This window comes from Capra hircus, chromosome 3, assembly GCF_001704415.2.
Source record: "Capra hircus breed San Clemente chromosome 3, ASM170441v1, whole genome shotgun sequence".
Classification (NCBI taxonomy): domain Eukaryota; kingdom Metazoa; phylum Chordata; class Mammalia; order Artiodactyla; family Bovidae; genus Capra; species Capra hircus.
In genome coordinates, this window is record NC_030810.1 from 85488712 (window position 1) to 85510739 (window position 22028).

At 37.4% G+C, this 22028-nt stretch overlaps 1 protein-coding gene across 1 annotated transcript in view; it reads right to left on the bottom strand.

Moving 5' to 3' along the window:
* Window positions 1–22028, bottom strand: part of SLC25A24 (solute carrier family 25 member 24) — a 58883-nt gene that overhangs the window by 24675 nt on the left and 12180 nt on the right. Inside the window, exons 3-6 of the mRNA XM_018045838.1 lie at window positions 18028–18115; window positions 10491–10602; window positions 6065–6223; window positions 3073–3225 (exon numbers count right to left, since the gene is read on the bottom strand). Coding sequence (XP_017901327.1) covers window positions 3073–3225; window positions 6065–6223; window positions 10491–10602; window positions 18028–18115 — 512 coding nt within the window. The remainder of the gene's footprint in view (window positions 1–3072; window positions 3226–6064; window positions 6224–10490; window positions 10603–18027; window positions 18116–22028) is intronic.

A 22028-nucleotide genomic window follows, 5' to 3' on the forward strand; every position in this document is an offset into this window, starting at 1 on the left:
TGAGAATTATAAAACTGCACAGTTAGATAATAAACTTTGTCAGTCCACTAGAGGCTGTCCCTGAGTGTCCTTTTCAGAGTGCGGTTCTCGGAGCCTTATAAAGTCTTGAGTGATCCATTCCAAAGCCTTCACCTCAATGACAGCCTATCAGAGATCAAAGGTCCTATGGTCTACTCCTTCTACATGTTACAGAAAGAGCTCAAACCCAGCCTGTGCAAAATCAACCTGTCATTTGATCTCAAAATTGATTCTTCTTTTCGTCTTTTCTGTGTATTTGGTTGCTCAAGTTAGAAATCAGAAATCATTCTTGATTCTTCTTTTTCACCTCCACATCCACTCAGTGAGTTCTGTTATTTCTGTTTCCCCAAATATTTTTCAGTTCACATCAGTTTTTCCCCAATCACTGCAGCCACTGCCCTATACTGACACTCATCATTTCCTACCTGAATCCCTGAATTATTTCCTTACATAGTCTTCCTGCCTCCAATGGAGCCTCACTCTCTTCCAACACCTCTCTACTTCCCAGGTTGACATTAAATACAAATATACTCCTTCTACTTCCCTACATAGGACATTTCAATAATGTCCTCCCCACATTCAGGATAAAATCCAGACTCCCATCACATCTGGCTCCTGCCTATCTGTCCAGCCTGTTTTCATCATCATCTTCCTGGACATACACTCCATGACACTTGAGCCCAGTGAAACTTTAGCTTCCTTAGTGAATGATGCTCTCCTGTGCCTACATTTCTGTCCACAGGCTGCCACTTCTGTTCAAAATACCTTTCCCTTCATCTTAATGAACTTAAGACTGAGGGCAACCTTGGGCTCCAAACCCAGCTCTGGCAGTTCTTTGTTTTCATTCACTCAACAGGGATTTTCCGGAACTGGAACATACAACTGAAAACAAATACTGCCTAAGGAAGCTCACAGTCCTGAATTCAGTACTGAATTCTGATGAAAGTGCTAACAGAGGAAAACAAAGGGAAGGTTTCCTAGAGGAAATCACTCTCCAGTATAAGTGCTGAAGCATGTTTACCACCATAAGACCTAGAGAAAGAGGAATGGGATGTGTGCGTGTGTGTCTGTGTGTGTCTGTCTGTGTGACTAGAGTGGGGGTGGTGGAGGGATGACTGTGAAGTACCCCTGGGATATCTAGGTGGAGATGCACAGATATGCAGTGCACAGGTGGATGGGTAGGTACCAAGATGAATAGAAAAATGCTAGAAGGGAAGGCACTTAGAATACAGATGGCAGCTGAAACCATGAGAACACACCACCACACTGCCTCCCTGATCCTGATAAAACTGCACTGTTACACCAGTGAGAACCAAAATGGACCACCACTTTATCCTCTGTTGATGTGTTTAAGAGATCTACCTACCAGGCTGACACTATCCTTGTCTTCATTTTTCTAAACTGTTAGTTTTTCAATGAAACAAAACCTATTTGAATCCAGAAGGGAGCTAGCTAGGTACTCTGGGAAATTTGAGAATAATAGTTATCCCAAAGTAGTTTACAATTCATTGGGAAAAAGAAAGGGTTTTCTATTATCCAGTGGAAAACTGAATATTCCATAATATAGTATTCTAAGGAAGTCAGGCAGGTGAGGCATCAGTTTTGGTTGGGATGCTTAGGAAATGCTTCTAATAGGAAGCTGGACTTAACAGAGCCCTGAATAAACAGACCTACACCAGGGAGAAAAAATAAACAGGTAAAACAGGCCCCAGAGACTACCACAAGGACACTGCATCACCTTGTGAAGAGAGCTGTCTCCTGATCTAAGAAAAGTTATCATGCAGAAATTAGAATACTGTGAAGAGCATCCAGAAAGGAGTCTGGCTGGATGGAAGCAGAGGATGCCTGTTGGTGGTGTCCAAGGTGAAAATTAGCCAAGTAGCATAAAGTGTAATACACATAACTGCTTACACTAATACAAACTTCCACAAACATTGACTTCCTGCCTATGGAATAATGGTTTTATTAATATACTTCAACATTTGTTTTAGGTTCTGGCTTTCCTATCATAAAATCCAGTATGTGGTCAGAATAACCTACAGGTATCTAAAACGTAAGCACTAAAATCCAGTATGTGGTCAGAATAACCTACAGGTATCTAAAACGTAAGCACTAACTCATGATTTCATAGAGGGAAAATATCCTTCCCAATGACAGGCTGTAATTTAAGTCATAGAGGCTAGATTTTTTTCAATTTTTTTCTTTGCTTCTCTATTCTTTTAAGCCAAGAAAAGACTCCTCTAGACTTTGTAATCTTCTCAAGAGTATTCTGTTCAAGAAAAAAAAAAAAACTAAACACTCTCAAAAATCTATTTGAAATAATACAACATATAAGGTGGAATTAAATTTCAAGGTTCTTATCTATGGTTAACAATGACAAAATAAATCATGGAAAGAATAATTTTGTGCATGCTTAACTAGACAACTCTGCTACTGACCATAAAGAGAAGCCAATTCTAAAATCCACTAGCGTATTTCCTCTTAACATCAAATTAACAGAAAGGTTAATTCAGAAGTAAATCACATTCATTCATTTACTCATTACTCACTCATTCAACACTTATTGAAGACTTATCACATGCCAGGCTCTGTCCATGTGCTGGAGTGCATGGAGAAGCAGCCAAGCCCCCAACAGATGGAGCTTTCATTCTAAATTCAACTCAGTTTTATAGCAATGTCAGATTACGCAAAGGATCTGAACTTAAAAGTTTTCCTTCCAAATTCTGGATGGGGACACTTTCATAAAAACTTATGTTCATGTGCAACTTCTATTCTGAATCCAAAATGAGTAAGCTAAAATCTTACATTTCCTTTAAGAGCTACTTAGAAAACACAAAAACCTTTCTGATATAAGTAATATGAAATTCAGAATCCCAGAATTTAGTGCGGAATCTCTAAATTAATCTAATCTCCTGTAACAGAAATTCTTCATAGAGTATGTGTGGAAAATTATCAGGTATTAAAATAAATAATCTAAAATGCATCATATTTTAATTGTTATTGAATCAGTTTGACTCCTACTTATTAACAAATTCCATAGGTGATAACTATTACCTGTTCATAGGCCCAGAACTTAACAGCTGTCTCAGGAGCAATTTTAATGACGTTTGTACCATTTCCTCTCCAAAGCGAGCGGATACCTCCTTCTTTCACCATCTGCCGAAAGCCGCCATATATATTCATTTTCGCTGATTTTGATCCATGGACCTAAAAATAAAGCAAAATGATATAAAATACTGGTGAGATGTTATCATTACTATTTCTAAAGCAGCAATACAGCCACTCTCTTTCCTTCAATACTGTTTATTACTACAAAAAGATGTATTTGAAAATATAGAAGGTTAAGAAAATATATGATGGGAAGAACTATTACCACCATTGTAGGAGCCTGACTCTAAGAAAAATTGATATCCTCATTTTGGGAAAGCAGAGAAGACATGATCGAAATTAAAATCATGAACAACACCCATAAGATAAAATGAACCAACTTAATACTTATTAGGCTATGAAACACCCTTTGGCATATGAGCAAGTTCAATGTAAGAAAAATTAGAAAAATATAGTGAAGGCAATATATTATTCCTCCTCCCTGAGAAATAAGACAGACATGAAATATAAATGGGACTGAAAACAATTTGGATATTATGTTTATCAGAACCATAGAGACTAGGATATACATAGCCTGACACCAAAAATAAATTCTATGGCTTATCTTGAGGTATCATGTGTGAACTCTGGACCCAGTGAGTATCGATAAATTACCTGACTCATAATACCAATGTCATAGTTGTTTAAATAAACTAGACCTTATGCTTGCCTCTATCTAAAACTGATTACATATAATAAACCCCAAATAAAGAAGTCAGCTATTCTTTTTTGTTTTTATTTTGTACTGGGATATAGCCAATTAACAATGTTGTGATAGTTTCAGGTGAACAGCAAAAGGAATCAGCCATATATTCACATGTATCCATTCTCCTCCAAGTTCCCCTCCCATCCAGGCTTCTACATAACATTGAGCAGTTCCATGTGCTACCAGGGGCAGTAGGTCCTCCCTTGCTATCCATTTTAAATATAGCAGTGCGCCACATGTCCATCCTAAGCTCCCTAACAATCCCTTCCCTCTGGCAACCATAAGTTTGTTCTCTAAGCCTGTGAATCTCTTCCTGTTTTGTAAGCAAGTTCATTGTACCATTTCTTTTTAGATTCCACATTTAAGGGAAGTCATACAATATTTCTCCTTCTCTGTCAAAAGTCAGCTATTCTTCTGATTGTTTCAGCTTACACAAAATGAGTCACTACTACATTAAAAAAAAATAATAATAAGATCAGAGGAGCTTCTTGGGGCTGGTGCATGGGGATGACCCAGAGAGATGTTGTGGGGAGGGAGGTGGGAGGGGGGTTCATGTTTGGGAACGCATGTAAGAATTAAAGATTTTAAAATTAAAAAAAAAAAAAAAAGTTAGCCATGAGGGCAGTATGTGATGTAGTCACAATAAAAACCTTCAACATCAAAGACTTAGGTGAGCTTCCTTGACTGGTGTGCAACTCTGTGCATGCTGTCACAGGCTGATGCCAAGAAATAACACACCGTGACTCTTCGGGGAGAAAACAACAGAAATTCTGCATTTGACTATTCCATGGACTCAGCCCTATGCTCTTTGCTCCTTGGTTGATTTTAATCTGTATCTTTAGTTCTAAAAAACCATAACCATAAGTATAAAAGCTTAAAGTGAGTTCTGTGAATTACTGAATCTGAAGGTACTTTGAGAAACTTCCTGAACTTGTAGGAAATAAAGTCAAAATATATCCATTTTATTTTAAATAAACTGCACAGTAAAATATGACAAAGGAAAGATGAATGCTTATTCAAAATTTCTCAGTCAATTTACTACCATTCCTAAAAACAAAAATACAAGCCAATTCTCTCTCCTTTCTCTTTAAAGCAGTATCATTACCCCTAAATATATTTTGAGATGTAGATATATTCTAGATGAATTCTAGAATTCTAGTTGAAAATATTGTCAGAAATCATTCTGTACAGAAATCTGAGGACAAATACAAAAGTATTGACCACAGGAATAATAACACAATTTTCAAAAACCTTCTTAAAGCAACTACTATATTCTAGTGGGATGTTCCAGCCTACTAGGCATTTTCCCATAACTTACATTGTTGAATGTTTTTACCACTCTTGTTAGATAGTCTTGCTCCCATTCTAGAATGAAAGAAAATGGAGCCTCAGGGGTTTCATGCAGTATGAGAAATATAGTCAAAAACACTCCATTCCTTGTCTAATTTGTTGTGAAGGAAAAGTTATTCAACTCTCTGAGCCAGGTAATATGAGGATAAAATCCCCTGGCTGCATTATTAGAAGATTAAATGGGTTACTACAACGAAGACCAAATATTAATCCTTTCCTTTTCTTCTTTCTTTCCACTCTGACCAGCCAAGGTTACATTGCTAGTAAATAGCAAAGTCAATCTATAAAACCAGGTCCTTTCTACTAACCTCAGATTTAGAATAACTTTTTAAATTACATCTTTGTTCCAACAGTCTAGATTTCAGTAAAAACCCTCTTTTAAGAAAGTACATAAAATAGAAGGAAAATATAAGTAGTTTAAGGAGAGTACTACAACAATGGCTAGAGATTTTCCTTTCTAATTAAACATTTGAATAGGCACAGGATGCCAAGATTAAAAGTTCATCAAACACATGTTCATCACACCTTCCTGGAGAAGGAAATGGCAACCCATTCCAGTATTCTTACATGGCAAATCCCATGGACAGAGGAGTCTTGCAGGCTATAGTCCATAGAGTCACAAAGACTCAGACACGACTGAGTGACTGAGCACATACCTATGTACCAACAGCTTAAAGTAAATACTTACATGGACTGAATTTAGGATTAATAGCAATAAAAATGAGACTCCTTTTTAAAGGTATGATTATTACTGAGATATCTTTTATCTTTTTTCAAAGTACCACATTTCTCACTATTTCAGAATATTTTGTTCACATTTAGACACACGGTCGTAAAGCTCACCTGCATCATGACTTTCAGTCGATCCAGAGGGGCCGTGCTTGTCCGAGAGACGGCCCCGGCAACACCTCCTGCCAAAAGCTGCCTCCACCACTGTCCCGACTTTTTTTCATCTTCTGTGAATTCATCTGGAATAGTTAAACTATCTCCGATGTCAATACCCTGTTAAAATGGAAGAAAAATCCCCAGGCTCCTTCAATTAAAGATAGATCATTCCAAAAGGTTTGTTTCTTTTAGAGAATTACGTGTTATTTTATAAAGATCAGTTTCAACCCTTAGAAAGTATTATACTGAACCAATCTGAGCATTTATGATTATAAACAGCCTATTTACACTAAATAAAGTACAGTATCAGTCCACAAGAAAAGAAAATTAACAGTAATTATAAATTTACAATACCAACTATTACAAATTTTCTTAACAGATTCAGGATAACTTTTCTAGGTCTCAGTTAGAATGAAAGAGCAGTGTTTTATCAGATGTAGAGAATCTTACTAGCTATAGAAAGAATTATTTTGTCAGTTCTTCAAAGATACTCCTTTTATCTCAAAATTATATCTACATTATATTTTATATCATGATATGTGCACTAAATATATAAATGAAAATTAAATTAAAACTGTAATGTGAATGCCCCTAAACTTATTTCCTGTATATAAATATTTTTATAAATCTAACTTGCCATTTAAAAATTTAGCTAACAGGGAGGTACTGTTTAAAATTATCTACCTTTCAATCTATTCTAAACATTACAGTGGATAACAAATATAACTTGACAGAAACAAAATCATATAATAATATTTTTACAGCTTTATTATCTAAATGGTTCTAGTATAAAAGATTTTATAAGTAAGAGTGTCAGGGTTAGAAGCTATGCTATAATAGAAGCCCTCTACTTCATTTTTACTATCAAAAAATGGATATATGGTTATAGCCTCAACTATTAACTATCTCCAAAGATAAAATAATAATTTGATTATGTAAATATGATTTCACATAAGCATACATAAATTTTATCAAGGCAAATGAACTACTAATATAGTATTATTTATACTCAGAGTTGAAAAGGCATCATTTTCTGTTGTTCAGTCGCTAAGTCATGTCTGACTCTGCACCGCATGGACTGCAGCACACCAGGTCCCGCTGTCCTTCACTATCTTCTGGAGTTTGCTCAAACTCATGTCCACTGAGTCAGTGATGCTATCTACCATCTCATCCTCTGCCAGCATTTGTCACCATTCATTTTACAATTTTCTAGGTAAGGTTAGGCATTGTTACTAGTGGCAATGTGAATGCTAGGCTTCATTTAGTACATTTAAAATGTACTAAAAACCAGGAATAAGTATAGAAGTCAAGCCTATTAGAAAAATTAAAATTCTCTCAAAGAGTTTCCATTGTTTCCAGGAACAGATTGCACACTGAAATGAATTTTTATTTAGGTCAAGATATTTCAGCAGGATATTAATGGAATTTAATTAAAATGGGAAAGTTTTGAGGAATAGAGAGAGATAGGTGTACAGTGCTGAGCAGATGAGCCAAACATTTATTTAATTTACAATGATTATTATGATAGATGCTTTATTCCAGAGATAAATCTGAACAAGCAAGTTTCAGAAGGGATCTTTGGCCATATCAACCATAAGGCACTGAGATTATCTCAGTGATATATTATCTGTACAAAGTAACAGCCTGTAACCTTTACCCTTCCCTAGGCAGAATCCACAGAGTCAAAGGCTTTGGTATAGTCCATAAAGCAGAAATACATGTTTTTTTGGAACTCTCTTGCTTTTTCCATGATCCAGCGGATGTTGGCAATTTGATCTCTGGTTCCTCTGCCTTTTCTAAAACCAGCTTGAACATCAGGAAGTTCACGGTTCACATATTGCTAAAGCCTGGCTTGGAGAATTTTAAGCATTACTTGACTAGCGTGTGAGATGAGTACAATTGTGTGGTAGTTTGAGCATTCTTTGGCATTGCCTTTCTTTGGGATTGGAATGAAAACTGACCTTTTCCAGTCCTGTGGCCAGTGCTGAGTTTTCCAAATTTGCTGGCAAATTGAGGGCAGCACTTTCACAGCATCATCTTTCAGGATTTGAAACAGCTCAACTGGAATTCCATCACCTTCACGACCTTTGTTCATAGTGATGCCTCCTAAAGCCCACTTGACTTCACATTCCAGGATATCTGGCTCTAGGTGAGTGATCACGCCATCGTGATTATCTGGGTTGTGGAGATCTTTTTTGTACAGTTCTTCTGTGTATTCTTGCCATCTCTTCTTAATACCTTCTGCTTCTGTTAGGTCCATATCATTTCTGTCCTTTATCGAGCCCATCTTTGCATGAAATGTTCCCTTGGTATCTCTAATTTTCTTGAAGAGATCTCTAGTCTTTCCCATTCTATTGTTTTCCTCTATTTTTTTGCATTGATCGCTGGGGAAGGCTTTCTTATCTCTTCTTGCTATTCTTTGGAACTCTGCATTCAGATGCTTATGTCTTTCCTTTTCTCCTTTGCTTTTCACTTCTCTTCTTTTCAAAGCTATTTGTAAGGCCTCCTCAGACAGCCATTTTGCTTTTTTGCATTTCTTTTCAATGGGGATGGTCTTGATCCCTGTCTCCTATACAAAGTCACGAACCTCTGTCCATAGTTCATCAGGCACTCTGTCTATCAGATCTAGTCCCTTAAATCTATTTCTCACTTCCACTGTATAATCATAAGGTATTTGATTTAAGTCATACCTGAATGGTCTAATGGTTTTCCCTACTTTCTTCAGTTTAAGTCTGAATTTGGCAATAAGGAGTTCATGATCTGAGCCACAGTCAGCTCCCAGTCTTGTTTTTGCTGACTGTATAGAAACCTATCAGTTTCTATATGCTGTATATACATATACACACATATATATATATATATAAAACCTATGCTGACTCTTGAGAAATCTATATGCAGGTCAGGAAGCAACAGTTAGAACTGGACATGGAACAGCACACTGGTTCCAAATAAGAAAAGGAGTATGTCAAGGCTGTATATTGTCACCCTGCTTATTTAACTTCTATGCAGAGTACATCATGAGAAACGCTGGACTAGAAGAAGCACAAGCTGGAATCAAGATTGCCGGGGGAAATCTCAATAACTTCAGATATGCAGATGACACCACCCTTATGGCAGAAAGTGAAGAGGAACTAAAAAGCCTCTTGATGAAAGTGAAAGAGGAGAGCGAAAAAGCTGGCTTAAAGCTCAACATTCAGAAAACTAAGATCATGGCATCTAGTCTCACTTCAGGGTAAATAGATGGAGAAACAGTGGAAACAGTATCAGACTTTATTTTTGGGGCTCCAAAATCACTGCAGATGGTGACTGCAGCCATGAAATTAAAAGATGCTTACTCCTTGAAGGAAAGTTATGACCAACCTAGATAGCATATTGATAAGCAGAGATATTACTTTGCCAACAAAGGTCCGTCTAGTCAAGGCTATGGTTTTTCCAGTGGTCATGTATGGATGTGACAGTTGGACTGTGAAGAAAGCTGAGTGCCGAAGATTTGATGCTTTTGAACTGTGGTGTTGGAGAAGACTCTTGAGAGTCCCTGGGACTGCAAGGAGATCCAACCAGTCCACTCTAAAGGAGATCAGTCCTGGGTGTTCGTTGGAAGGACTGATGCTGAAGCTGAAACTCCAATACTTTGGCCACCTCATGTGAAGAGTTGATTCATTGGAAAAGACCCTGATGCTGTGAGGGATTGGGCGCAGGAAGAGAAGGGGATGACAGAGGATAAGATAGCTGGATGGCATCACCAACTCAATGGGCATGGTTTGGGGTGGAGTCCGGGAGTAGGTGATAGACTGGGAGGCCTGGCGTGCTGCAATTCATGGGGTCGCAAAGAGTCGGACACAACTGAGTGACTGAACTGTACTGAACTGAACGCAGAATCCTTAAATGCCTATAAAAGCTGAGCAGCTCATCTTCACAAGATTTCTGGAAGGCAGTAGCTCTTCCAAGTTTTGTGAATGGCAAACATAGGAACTACATCTGCAATCTTTATGAAGTCTTAGTTGTTTTTTGTTTTTTTTTTTTTAAAGATATTCAGTCCTGTCTGACTTTTTGTGACCCCATGGACTGTAGCCTACCAGGCTCCTCCATCCATGGGATTTTCTAGGCAAGAGTACTGGAGTGGGTTGCCATTTCCTCCTCCAGGGGATCTCCGACCCAGAGATCGAGCCCAGGTCTCCCGCGTTGTAGGCAGATGATTTACTGTCTGAGCCACCAGGGAAGTCCCCACACCTAACAGAGTACGTAGAATTCTTATAAGTCAATGAGCTAGCTACAGAGACTTAGGCACCTGACTCACAAGTGTTGCAGAGTACTCCTGGATGATAACTATACCAATGGTTTACAGCTCCAAATAATTGACAATTAATACATAAAATGGACTCACAGTAGAATGTTTCCAGAAACGGATGATTTCCTCAATATCTGTAACGGGGTTAAATAAGAAGTAGTCTCGCCATTCATTCCAGTCCACTGTCATTGTCCCATCGGCATCAATGCTGAAAACAAAATGAAGCTGGTTAAAAAATAAAATATAATTTTTAAATAAATTATTTAAAATTAATTTACGGCCATGTTGCAGAATGACAATTTTTCTTCCAACTTAATATTCTTCTAAGGTTTTTGGAAATGGCAAATGGCAACAAGCATTTGATGATCTGTTAGTTTTAACCATTTTAAATAAAAAGGATTCCAAATTTATAGATCTCACTAAAAGCTACTTTTGGTGCTCCATCAAACTCCAAGTCAATGAGCTAACAAAGATAAAATTGGGGGGTAGCCCATGGATGATTCATGTGACTATATGGCAAAAACCACCACAATATTGTAATTAGCATCCAATTAAAATAAATTTTCAAAAATTAAAAAAAAAATTGGGGGGTAGTAATGAATAAACTAATGATTCATTTTTCTTACACTGGCTCAGGAAGATAGTTCTTAATGTTCTATTTTAACATTTGGATGTAAATTTGGAATATGCTCAATATACGCTATCAATTTCCTTCTCCAGTTTTCTCTATGCTAAGAAACTAGCAGTGATTATATATTTAAAAAATCTATTGTAAAGCAACCATCCATCATTTAAAAAGAAACAGAATTTTTAAAAAGTCAAACTTGGTGATTCGGCCTTTTGAGTCTTAAGAAATCCTAGTACCTTATCTTCAATATTTATAGTTAATATATTGTAGCTTTGAATATTTTTCATTAACTTTTTGCTTGTTTTAGAAGTTTCTTGGCAATAATGTCATTTGTACCTGTTTTTTTTCCCCTAAAAGTGACTCTAAACCGCCCAGGATTTTGACTGTTTTGTTCACTTCTGTGAGACCCTGGACATAAAGTGGTCAGCAAAAAGAATGTGCTCAATTATTTGTTTAATTAATGAATATCTCTGAAAAAAAGCCTAAGCATCCCCTCCTTTTTTTATTTATTCTATGAATTGTGTGAAAGTGATGCATAAAGACATCAGACAAATAAAATTCTATTTTCATATATTTTTGATATTTCCCAGCTCCATTTTTAACTTTGATCTACATACATGAAATTACACTTAAATTTTCATTTGTTCTAGCACACAGGTATTAACATTTCATATTTGCCTAAGTCCTAGTTACTACTGATGTTTATAACATTATTCAGGGTTGCCATATTTATTACTCTACTTTTAGTGCTATTTTCCATTTTAATGCAATTGCTTATTATCTGATCCTACCCCTCAACGCTCTACATGCAAACATCCTCTACAAGGCAAGGATGTTTGTTTATTTTATTCACTGATACGGCCAAAGTGTCCAAAACAGTGCCTGGCACAGAGCAAATTACTAACTAAATGAATAAATGAATTTCAAACTCTAGCTTACAGCCACAGAACCCTCAGTGTCAACAAACTTAAAATAGTCCCATGGTGGGTTTAAACTGTATTTCTCTTCAAATTACTAATGCAGTTGACCAATTTATCCTATTCACCTGCTCTTCATTTTTTTCTTCTTGTGAAATGCTTGTTCATATCTTTTGCCCATTTTTCTAATGGGCTGTGTCTTTTTCTTAAATGTATATAGTTTTTATATAATTGATTTAATCCTTCAAGTTATAAATTAGCAAGTACTTTGTCTTTTCACTTTATTTATAGTATCCATGAATTATTGTTGCTGTTCAGTCGCTAAATTTATGTCCAATTCTTTGTGACCCCATGGACTGTGGCATGCCAGGCTCCTCTGTCCTCCACTATCTCCCAGAGTTTGCTCAAATTAATGTCCATTGAGTCAGTGATGCTCTCTAACCATCTCATCCTCTGCCACCCCCTTTTCCTTTGCCTTCACTCTTTCCCAGCATCATGGTCTTTTCAAATAAGTCAGCTTTTTGCAACAGGTGGCCAAAATATTGGATCTTCAGTTTCAGCATCAGTCCTTCTAATGACTATTCAGGGTTGATTTCCTTTAGGATTGATTGGTCTGATCTCCTAGATGCTTTTAATTTTAATATAGCTGAATTTATCAATCTTTTCATTTATGGCTATTGACTTCCGTGTTTTTCAAAATAAACTCTTCCCTATACTGATATATAGACATCTGCTTATTTTTCCCTTAGAGGTATTACACATTTAGTTTGATTTTTTTTTTAATTGAAATATAGTTGATTTACAATATTATGCTAGTTTCAGGTATACAGCAGAGACTCACTTATATATATTTCAGATTATTTTCTGTTACAGGTTATTATAAGATACTGAATATAGTTCCCTGTGGTATACAGTAAATCCTGTTGCTTATCTATTTTATGTTCAGTAGTTTGTATCTGTTAATCCCATACTCCTAATTTATCCCTCCCCTTATCCTTTCCCCTTTGGTAACCAAAATTTGCCTTCTGTTTCTGTGATTTCTATGCATGGCGTAAGGCAGGTATCCAACTGTATTTCTGTCTGCATGGATAACCAGAAGCACCAGTACCATTTATTGCATAGTCTCTTCTTTTCAAAGGGATTTGCAAAGCTACTTCTCTCATGTGACAAATTCCAAACATGGATGTGTCTGTTACGGGGTGGTGGGGGGGGGGTAAGTTCCATTTGCCAGTTTGTCTATCTGTGTAGCAACACCACTCACTATATCTTAATTATAGGTTATAACAACTCTTGATAATCTGATGGAGCAGGCCCCCAACTCCTTATGGCTCTCCAAGAATGTCTTGGTTATTGCTGGATCTGTACAGTTTCATTTTTCTCTGGAAATACTTCCTGGTCCAAATGCTGGGGCAAAGAGAACAATTGAGAGGATAGTTCAGGATTGGGAGAAAGCAAGTAGGAATGGTGAAAGAATCAAGAGAAGATTGATGAACTGGTGGAAATGAAGGGGCCAGAGGTCTGTAAGTCAAAATGCAAGTACCAGAGGAGCAAGACAGTGTAGAATCTAGAGGAAGAAGGGTCATAAGGTAGGATACAGGTATTTAAGACTTCGGAGGAGGAGCAGCTTCAAGTTATGATACAATTGGAGAGAGAGTGGGCTACCGAAGCAAAATGGAATAAAAGGCTCAGGTGTTGGGGAAAGTGAGGAACATTAATGCTAGAAAGTAAGGGGAACCACCAGCATGAATACTGCAGCTTCCTAGGACTTTGGACAAAGAGAAAATGACGATTTGACAAGTGCCAATGTCCTCAATAGATGTAGAGAGGGAACTAGAGGTAAGGAAATGAGAGGAAAGATGGATGAAGATGACAGCCTAAAAGGAAAGTGGCTTTTTTACTTGGGGGCAGAAGATAAAGATACATGGAGCATACATATTTGGGAGAGACACCTATTTCAGCTACTCCCTACCATATCTTCTATGGAAAAAGGAGAACTAGGAGGCTATATTTCAATAGGCTGTGGTTCCTGTCTCATACTCTGATGATTCAGCCACAGCTGTTTCAAACAGCACCTTTCACATTTCTTTACCATGAATTCAGTCTTGGAAACGGTAAGAGACAGTGAAATGGCAGAAAAGAAATTGACATTTGGAGGTATATGAGTCACACTGATGGCTGAGCCCTCAAGGGGAAATCTGTGATTTATACTACTGAAAACACAACTGTGAGATAATAGAAAATGTATAATTTGGTCTCTGTTCACTGATTCTGCCTCAGAGTTCCTATAGCCCTTCTACTTTATAAGTGATATAAGCTCTAGGGCATCTCTTGTTCTAATGAGGTAACTCTGGCTGGACACCTGGATGAGGAATGGTCATCAGAAAAACTAAGCCATGATCAGAAGCTTGGAATTTTCAGCCCCTTCCTCCCAAACCCAGCCCCTAACTGATCATGCCTATGCAAAGAAGCCTCCATAAAAATCCCAACAGTATAGGATTCAGGGAGCTTCTGGTTAATAAACACATCCACACACCAGCAGGGTGATATATCCCAACTCCCGTGCTCAGGACCCTCCCAGACCTCCTCTTGTGTGTATCTTTTTATTGGCTGTTCACCTGTATCCTTTATAATATTCTTTCATAAACTGATAAACACAAGTACACATTTCCCCAAGTTCTGTGAACCCGTCTGGCAAGTAACTGAACCCAGTGGGGAGAAGGTCATGGGAGCCTCTGATCTGTAGCCAAGTCAGGCAGAATATGTGGGTAACCTAGGGGCCTCCTACTCCTTGTGACTGGCATCTGAAGTGGAGAGCAGTCTTGTGAAACTGAGCCCTGAACTTGTGGGATCTGACACTACCTCCAGGTCGACAATCTTAGAACTGAATTACACAGTATGACATCCAGCTGGCATCACTGAGAAGTGCCTGTTGTGGGGGGGAAACCCACATATTTGGTGACCAGAAGCTTCAGAAGTAAAGTGTTTTGTGGAGTAACAAAGAAGTCTCGTAAAAGGGAAAATTGAGCTTCTTTTCTAATCCAAACATATTCTAAAATTTGTACTGAAAAAGTATAAATGCTAATAATATTAGTAATGCCTAACAGTGCAAAAGAATATACATTAGCCACTGGGGAAACAAAAACACCATGACATACCACTTCATAACCACATACCCATGGTTAAAATCAAAAGACGGAAAATAACATCAGGGAAGATGTGGAGAAATTCAGGCCCTCCACACACTGCTGCTGGGATTGTAAAACAGTGCAATCACTACGGAAAGCAGTCTGTCGGTTCTTCAAGCAGTTGAACACAGAGTTACCATATGACCCAGCGATTCTTCACTAGGTATATACCCAAGAGAATTATAAACAAGTTCACATAAAACTGTGTGCACAAATATTCATAGCAGCAATATTCATGATAGCTGAATATTGGAAGCAACAAATATTGGAAGTGGAAGCAACCCAAATGTCCATCTGTTGATGAATGGATAAATCAAGTGTAATATATACATAAAATGGAATATAACTTGGTCTAAAAAAGGAAGGAAGTAGTGATGCATGCTACAATATGGATGAAGCTTGAAAACACGCTAAGTGAAGAAAGCTAGACACAAATGCCACATGCTGAATGATTCCATTTTTTTATGAATGTCCAGAACAGACAAAGTAGATCAGTGGCTGCTGGGAGCTTGCAGGGTGAGGAGTAAGGAATGACTGCTAGTGAATACAGAGTTATTCTGGGGGTTGATGAAAATGTTCCAAAATTAGATAACGGTGATGGTTGCACAACTCCCTGAAAATAGTAAAAACCAGTGACCTGCAAACTTTAAAAGAATGAATTTTTTGTATGTAAACTACTTATCAATAAGGTTGTCATAAAATATTTATATATACAATCATATAGTGTCATTTAAAAATCCACCCTCTATATTACCTGTGATATATTCTGCAGCTTAGGCTAGAATTTGCATTGGTCCTAAAGCTACCAAAAGGAATATAGGAATAGGATTTCTGGCCAGCAAATCAGAGAAATACTCTCAGTTTCCTGGAAAAATGTGGCTTTGGGGAAGAATATTGCATACCCCATATTCCACTTTCAAAATGCTATTTAAGGGCCTTCCCTGGTGGTCCAGTGGTTAGGACTCCATACTTCCACTGCAAGAGGCACGGGTTGGATCCCTGATTGGGAAACCACACACCACACAGCGAGGCCAAAAATTAAAATTTTAAAACTGCTGTTTATCTCCTTTTCATGTTTTAGCTTTACATTTCCTCAGGAAAGCCTTTCCAATCCAATGTTAACAAAAGTGACGCCAATGCATAGCTCTGAGATTTGGGCCTTCCTATTAAGCAGCTGCTTGCAGAGGAAATTCTGAATAGACAGAAGGGAGGAAAATGCTACAGATACAAAAGGAGATAAACATGACAATAAAGCCATTTGGAAGAAACTTTTTAGGTACTGTTGAAGACTGAAAACACTGACAAGAATACTAATATAATGTAACTATCCTTTTCTATTTTCTGTTACACTTTTTTTTAATTGGTCCCTGTACTGTATTTGTAACAAAAAAGCCTTCAAGGACACTTAGACTTCAGAAATTATCACTCTATCCTGTGAAATAACATACTAAATCTGACTGCCCTGGGCAATAATGTTCAAACTGTACCTCTATTTTCTGAAAGAAATAGGTATTTCTTTTTATGTGTGTTGGGGGGATATTTTCTCTTTTTTTCTTTTTTTTTTAAATCAAGGTACAACTGATTTATAATATATCAGTTCCAGGTGTACAACAGTGATTCAAAATTTTTATAGACTATACTCCACTTACAGTGATCATAAAATATTGGCTTTATTCCCTGTGCTGCACAATATATCCTTGAAGCCTATTTATTTTACACATAGTACTTTGCACCTCGTCTCCCTATCTTGCCCTCTCCACTTTCATCTCCTGATTAGTAACCACTGGTTTGTTCACTATATCTATGAGTCTGTTTCACTAGTCTGTTCACTAGTTCTTTAGATTCCACATACAAGTGATAATCTACAGTATTTATCTGTCTTTGTCTGACTTATTTTACTAAACATAATCCCTCTAAGTCCATCCATGTTGTTGCAAATGGGAAAACTTCATCCTTTCTTATGGCTGAGTAACATTCCATTGTATATATCTACCATGTCTTCTTTACCCATTCATCTGTTGATGGCCACTTAGGTTGCTTCTTTTTGACTATTGTAAATGGTGCTGCTATGAATTCTGGGTGCATGCATCTTTTGAAATAGTCTTTTTTTTTTTTTTTTTTTTTGGATATATACCCAGAGTGAAATTGCTGGATCAAATAGTTCTATTTTTAGTTTTTTGAGGAACCTGCATACTGTGTTCCACAGTGGCTGCATCAAGTTACATTCCCACCAACAAAGTACAAGGGTTCCCTTTTCTCCATGTCCTCATCAGCATTCTTTATTTGTGGTCTTTTTGATGACGGTCATTCTCACAGGTGTGAGGTGCTATCTCACTGTAGTTCTGACTTGCACTTCTTTGATGATTAGCAATGTTGAGCACTTTTTCATGCTCCTGTTGGCCACCTGTATATCTTTCTTGGAAAAATGTCTGTTCAGTTTTTCTGCCATTTTTTTATTCGACTTGTTTGTTCTTTTGAAATCAGTTTCTCTGTCAGTCAGTGAGGAGACCTTTGGGATTTCTCTCTTATCCAGTCATGTCACGCATAAGATAAAGAAGTGATGAATCTGCTTGACTCCTCATCTTGAAACAATGAGTTCTACTGTCACATTAGAAACCAAATAGGAAACAAGATAGCACTAAAACTTTTAGGCTCCTTCTGTAGAGATTTAGCACCTTCCTGTCATTCCACCAGTCTTGGAGCCTTGAGAGAGTTTTCTCATTCCTACACTTAAGGTGCATGAGCACACACAAAATGAAAAGGGAGAAAAGCAGGAAAAGATATTGTGAGGAATGATAAGGTGCAGAGAATTGTTTTAAGCCATGCTTACAAATGCAGATCTCTAACACAGGATATTAAAATTTAAAAAAAAAAAAACAGTTGTCAATACATGAAGAACTTACCTTTGAAGAATCAATTCTGCTTGTTGTTCAGAAATAGTTAGACCTAGTATCTGGAGAGACTGGACAATTTCAGAAGCCTCAATTTTTCCTTTAAAAAATAAAAATTATAAACTCAGAAGTGACAAGGACCTTAGAAATATGACTTTCAAATCCCTTACTTTATAAGGGAAAGCCTTGAACTGATTAAGGTAGTATTATGAATTTAGATGAGTTACAGATTTGCTTAAATACATACTGCAACACCAACTCAAATTTTAACAAATATATTAAATAAGTACACATATATTATTTCATTCAAAAATCATAACAGCCTTGTAGGTAAATAATGATTCCATCGAAAGAAGAGACTGAGCTTACATGGCCCTACAAAGAAACCACATTAAGAAGCAACAGAATTGAAGTACAAATCAAGACACTCAAATTTTGAAGTAAATTCAGTTAAGGTAGGATCTCTTAAATATAAAGTATGCATTTATTAAATGATGAAGCATTTATTATGCATAAAGATGTATTGCACTGAGTTAAAAGAAAGTAGAAAAATGACTAAATGAAGCCAAAGAGTGTGAAATATTCTTTTGAGAGATCTGGCAATAAAAATGAAGAAAGCAGGGATAGCAGGATGATGGAAGAAGGAAAATTATGATGATGAGAGCAATTAGAGCATGCTGTGGAAAGGAGAAACAGAGAAGAAGAAAGAGAAAATACAAGCAGTAAATTGTAAGACTGCATTTCCCTGAAGCAGTTCACAGACTCATGATGATCCTAAGACTAGTATGAATAGAAAAGGATGAAACAAAACAAGAGATGGTCTGATGCCAAACCAGGATTAGTAGCAAAGTTCTCCAGGAAAAGAGGAAGACAAAAATTACTGTTAGTGGTGAGAGGAAAAGACTGCATTTAAGAGAAGGACTTTGAAGGGATGACAGGACTGGGAGAGAACTTTCTAGGGAGAAGAAAGGAGCAGCATGAGAATCTGGATAGCTAGAGGCTTTCAGAAACAGCCAGCCTTTTCAGCAATGAAAGTCTTCAAACACCGTTCTGAATAATCACCTTTATAATTGCCCTCCCAAAGAAATACAGTTGATTTTCATTATTCAAGCTGGTTACTTCCTATAAGGTCACTGTGAACACAGAATTAAGGGAAACGGAACCATTGTTCCTAAGGGAAATATGGGGTTAGGTTCCTGTAAGCCTCTCATTTTCTCATCAATTTTCTCATCAACTGATTAATACAAAAACTTGTTTGCTGTGTGTTTCTGTTTAAATTCACCTTGATATATATATATATATATATACACACATACTAACCTATATATATATATGTTATTCACATATTAAGTTATATATATACATATATATATATATATAAAAGTTAAGGCTGACTCATCAACAGTGAGCTCATGGTCAACAGCACTACAACTCTTGTCTGAGTAAAGTGTTTTGACACATATATTTTTCTCCAAAGACACTTCGCCCTCCCACATTTAGGAATGCACATCAACATTTCAGCACTGCTCTTGGCAGCCATTGTAAATAGTGAAATCATCAACAAAAAAACACAAAAATGCAAAAGACATGGCACCAAATAGGCTGCAGAAGGACTTATTTACGGTACAAAAGCTACAACAGGGAAGCAGAGCATCACCTTATTCTGTCTCAGCTAGAAATGTGCTCACCAAGCAAATGAAGCTTGTGGCTTTGCTATGCAAATCCATGAATGACTGCAAAAGCACTGTAAGTATAATTTGGGGGTTACTTCTGGAGTTAAATTTTATCAAGTAGACAAATTCTCAAATACAGAATTCATGAATAATTAGGATAGATTATATATGCTTTCCTTTGTTGTTGGTTAATCGCTAACTTGTGTCTAACTCGTTTGCAAGCCAATGGACTACAGCCTGCCAGATTCCCCTGTCCATGGATTTCCCAGGCAAGAATGCTGGAGTGGGTTGCCATTGCCTTCTCCAGGGAATCTTCCCAACCCAGGGATCAAACTCATGTCTCCTGTACTGGCCGGCAAATTCTTTATCAGTGAGCCACCAGGGAAGTCCCAGTTTCCTTCATGAAAGTCTAATAAACACAAATATGAACCTATAATGAGAAAGTGTTTTTAAATATACAAACAAGATAAATTGAGAGGAAACTGTTTGATCTACTACAAATGTATCGTAAGTTTCACCTTTAATACAACATTGTAAGTCAACTATACTTCAATTAAAAAATAAAATAGAAACACTTCACCTTTATTTCTTCTGGTTCATTTAGAACTTTCTGAAATTAACCATTGATGTGTGCATACCATACGCACTGGATGATCAGCCTCTGCTTATCTGGAGATGATCCTTAGTTAGCTTCATCTCCAGGAACTGCCTGACCTAACACTATATGGACAGTCTTGGGATGAAAGTTTGCAGGAAGAAACTAAGTTGACTGTAAGAATTGAATTTTGCTGTAAGATTAGACTAAGGTAGAGTTGGGGCATACAATGTAAGGTTTATGGGTGCTAATAAATGTTCTAACAGTACTACTTTCCACCACAAACTCAGTTCTTCCTAGCTGAGAGTCACAGATTTGAACAATCATCAAAACCATTCAAAGGATTTAGTTGTTTGTTTGAAAGAACTTGCCTTGAATCTAACTAAAGTTAAGGTTCAGTATAAACCAGGGCTTCGCTGGTGGCTCAGTTGATAAAGAATCCACCTGCAACGCAGTAAACACCGGTTCGATTCCTGGGTGGGGAAGATCTGCTGGAGAAGAAATAGGCTCCCCTCTCCAGTATTCTTGTGCTTCCCTTTTGGCTCAGCTGGCAAAGAATCTGCCTGCAATGCAGGAGACCTGGGTTCGATCCCTGGGTTTGGAAGACCCCTGGAGAAGGGAACAGCTACCCACTCCAGTATTCTGACCTGGAGAATTCCATGGACTCTATAGTCCATAGGGTCGCAAAGAATCGGACTTGATTGAGTGACTCACTTCTGGCTTCCCTGGTGGCTCAGCTGGTAAAGAATCCACCTGCAATGCAGGAGACCTGGGTTCGATCCCTGGGTTGGGAAGATCCTCTGGAGAAGGGAACAGCTATGCACTCCAGTATTCTTGCCTGGAGAATCCCATGGACAACGGAGACTGGTGGGCTACAGTCCCTGGGGTTGCAAAGAGTTAGACACGACTGAGAGACTTACACACACATAGTTGATGGGGTTGCAAAGAGTCGTACACAACCGAGAGACTTCCACTTTCACTTTTCAGCAAACTATAACCTTCTGGCCAAATAAGGCCAGTTTCCTGCTTTTACAAATAAAGTTTTATTGGTACACAGCTATGCCCACTCATTTACATATTATGTAGGCTGTTTCTGCAGGGTGACAACAGAGATGAGTGCCTGCAACTGAGATCATATGGCTCACTAGGCTAAATATTTCCTATCTGGCCTTTTATTAAAAGAAAAAAAAAAAAGTTTGCCTACCCTGGTATGAACCATATTTTCTGTTTATTTGTTTAACTTGTTTCTTGAATAATAAATCTGTGAATGGAATGGCCTCAACCACTTATGCATGGGGAGGGGTCTGAAGCTACATTATATATTTTTAAAATAAACTCCCTCTTCTTATCAAAGGTTGCCTCTGGTGATAAGGGTTTGATAGCTGCTTCCTTTCTCCTACTGTGGCCCTTGCTTTTTGCTCTACATGACTGGGACTCTAACTCCAAGCTATTAATAAATAGAAAAACCATAATCCCAATCAGAAGGTATATATTTAAATATCTGTCTGCTATTTTCTTTTCTAACTTTCATAATCAGAGAGTATCTCTCTGATCACAGGTAATTCTTTCAAAAAGACTTATCAAATATAAGATAATCTGAAAGTCATTTAAAGTTTAGAATATAAAACACTTGTGAAAGTGAAGTCACTCAGTCATGTCCAACTCTTTGCAACCCTGTGGACTGTAGCCCACTGGGCTCTTCCATCCATGGGATTCTCCAGGCAAGAATACTGGAGTGGGTTGCC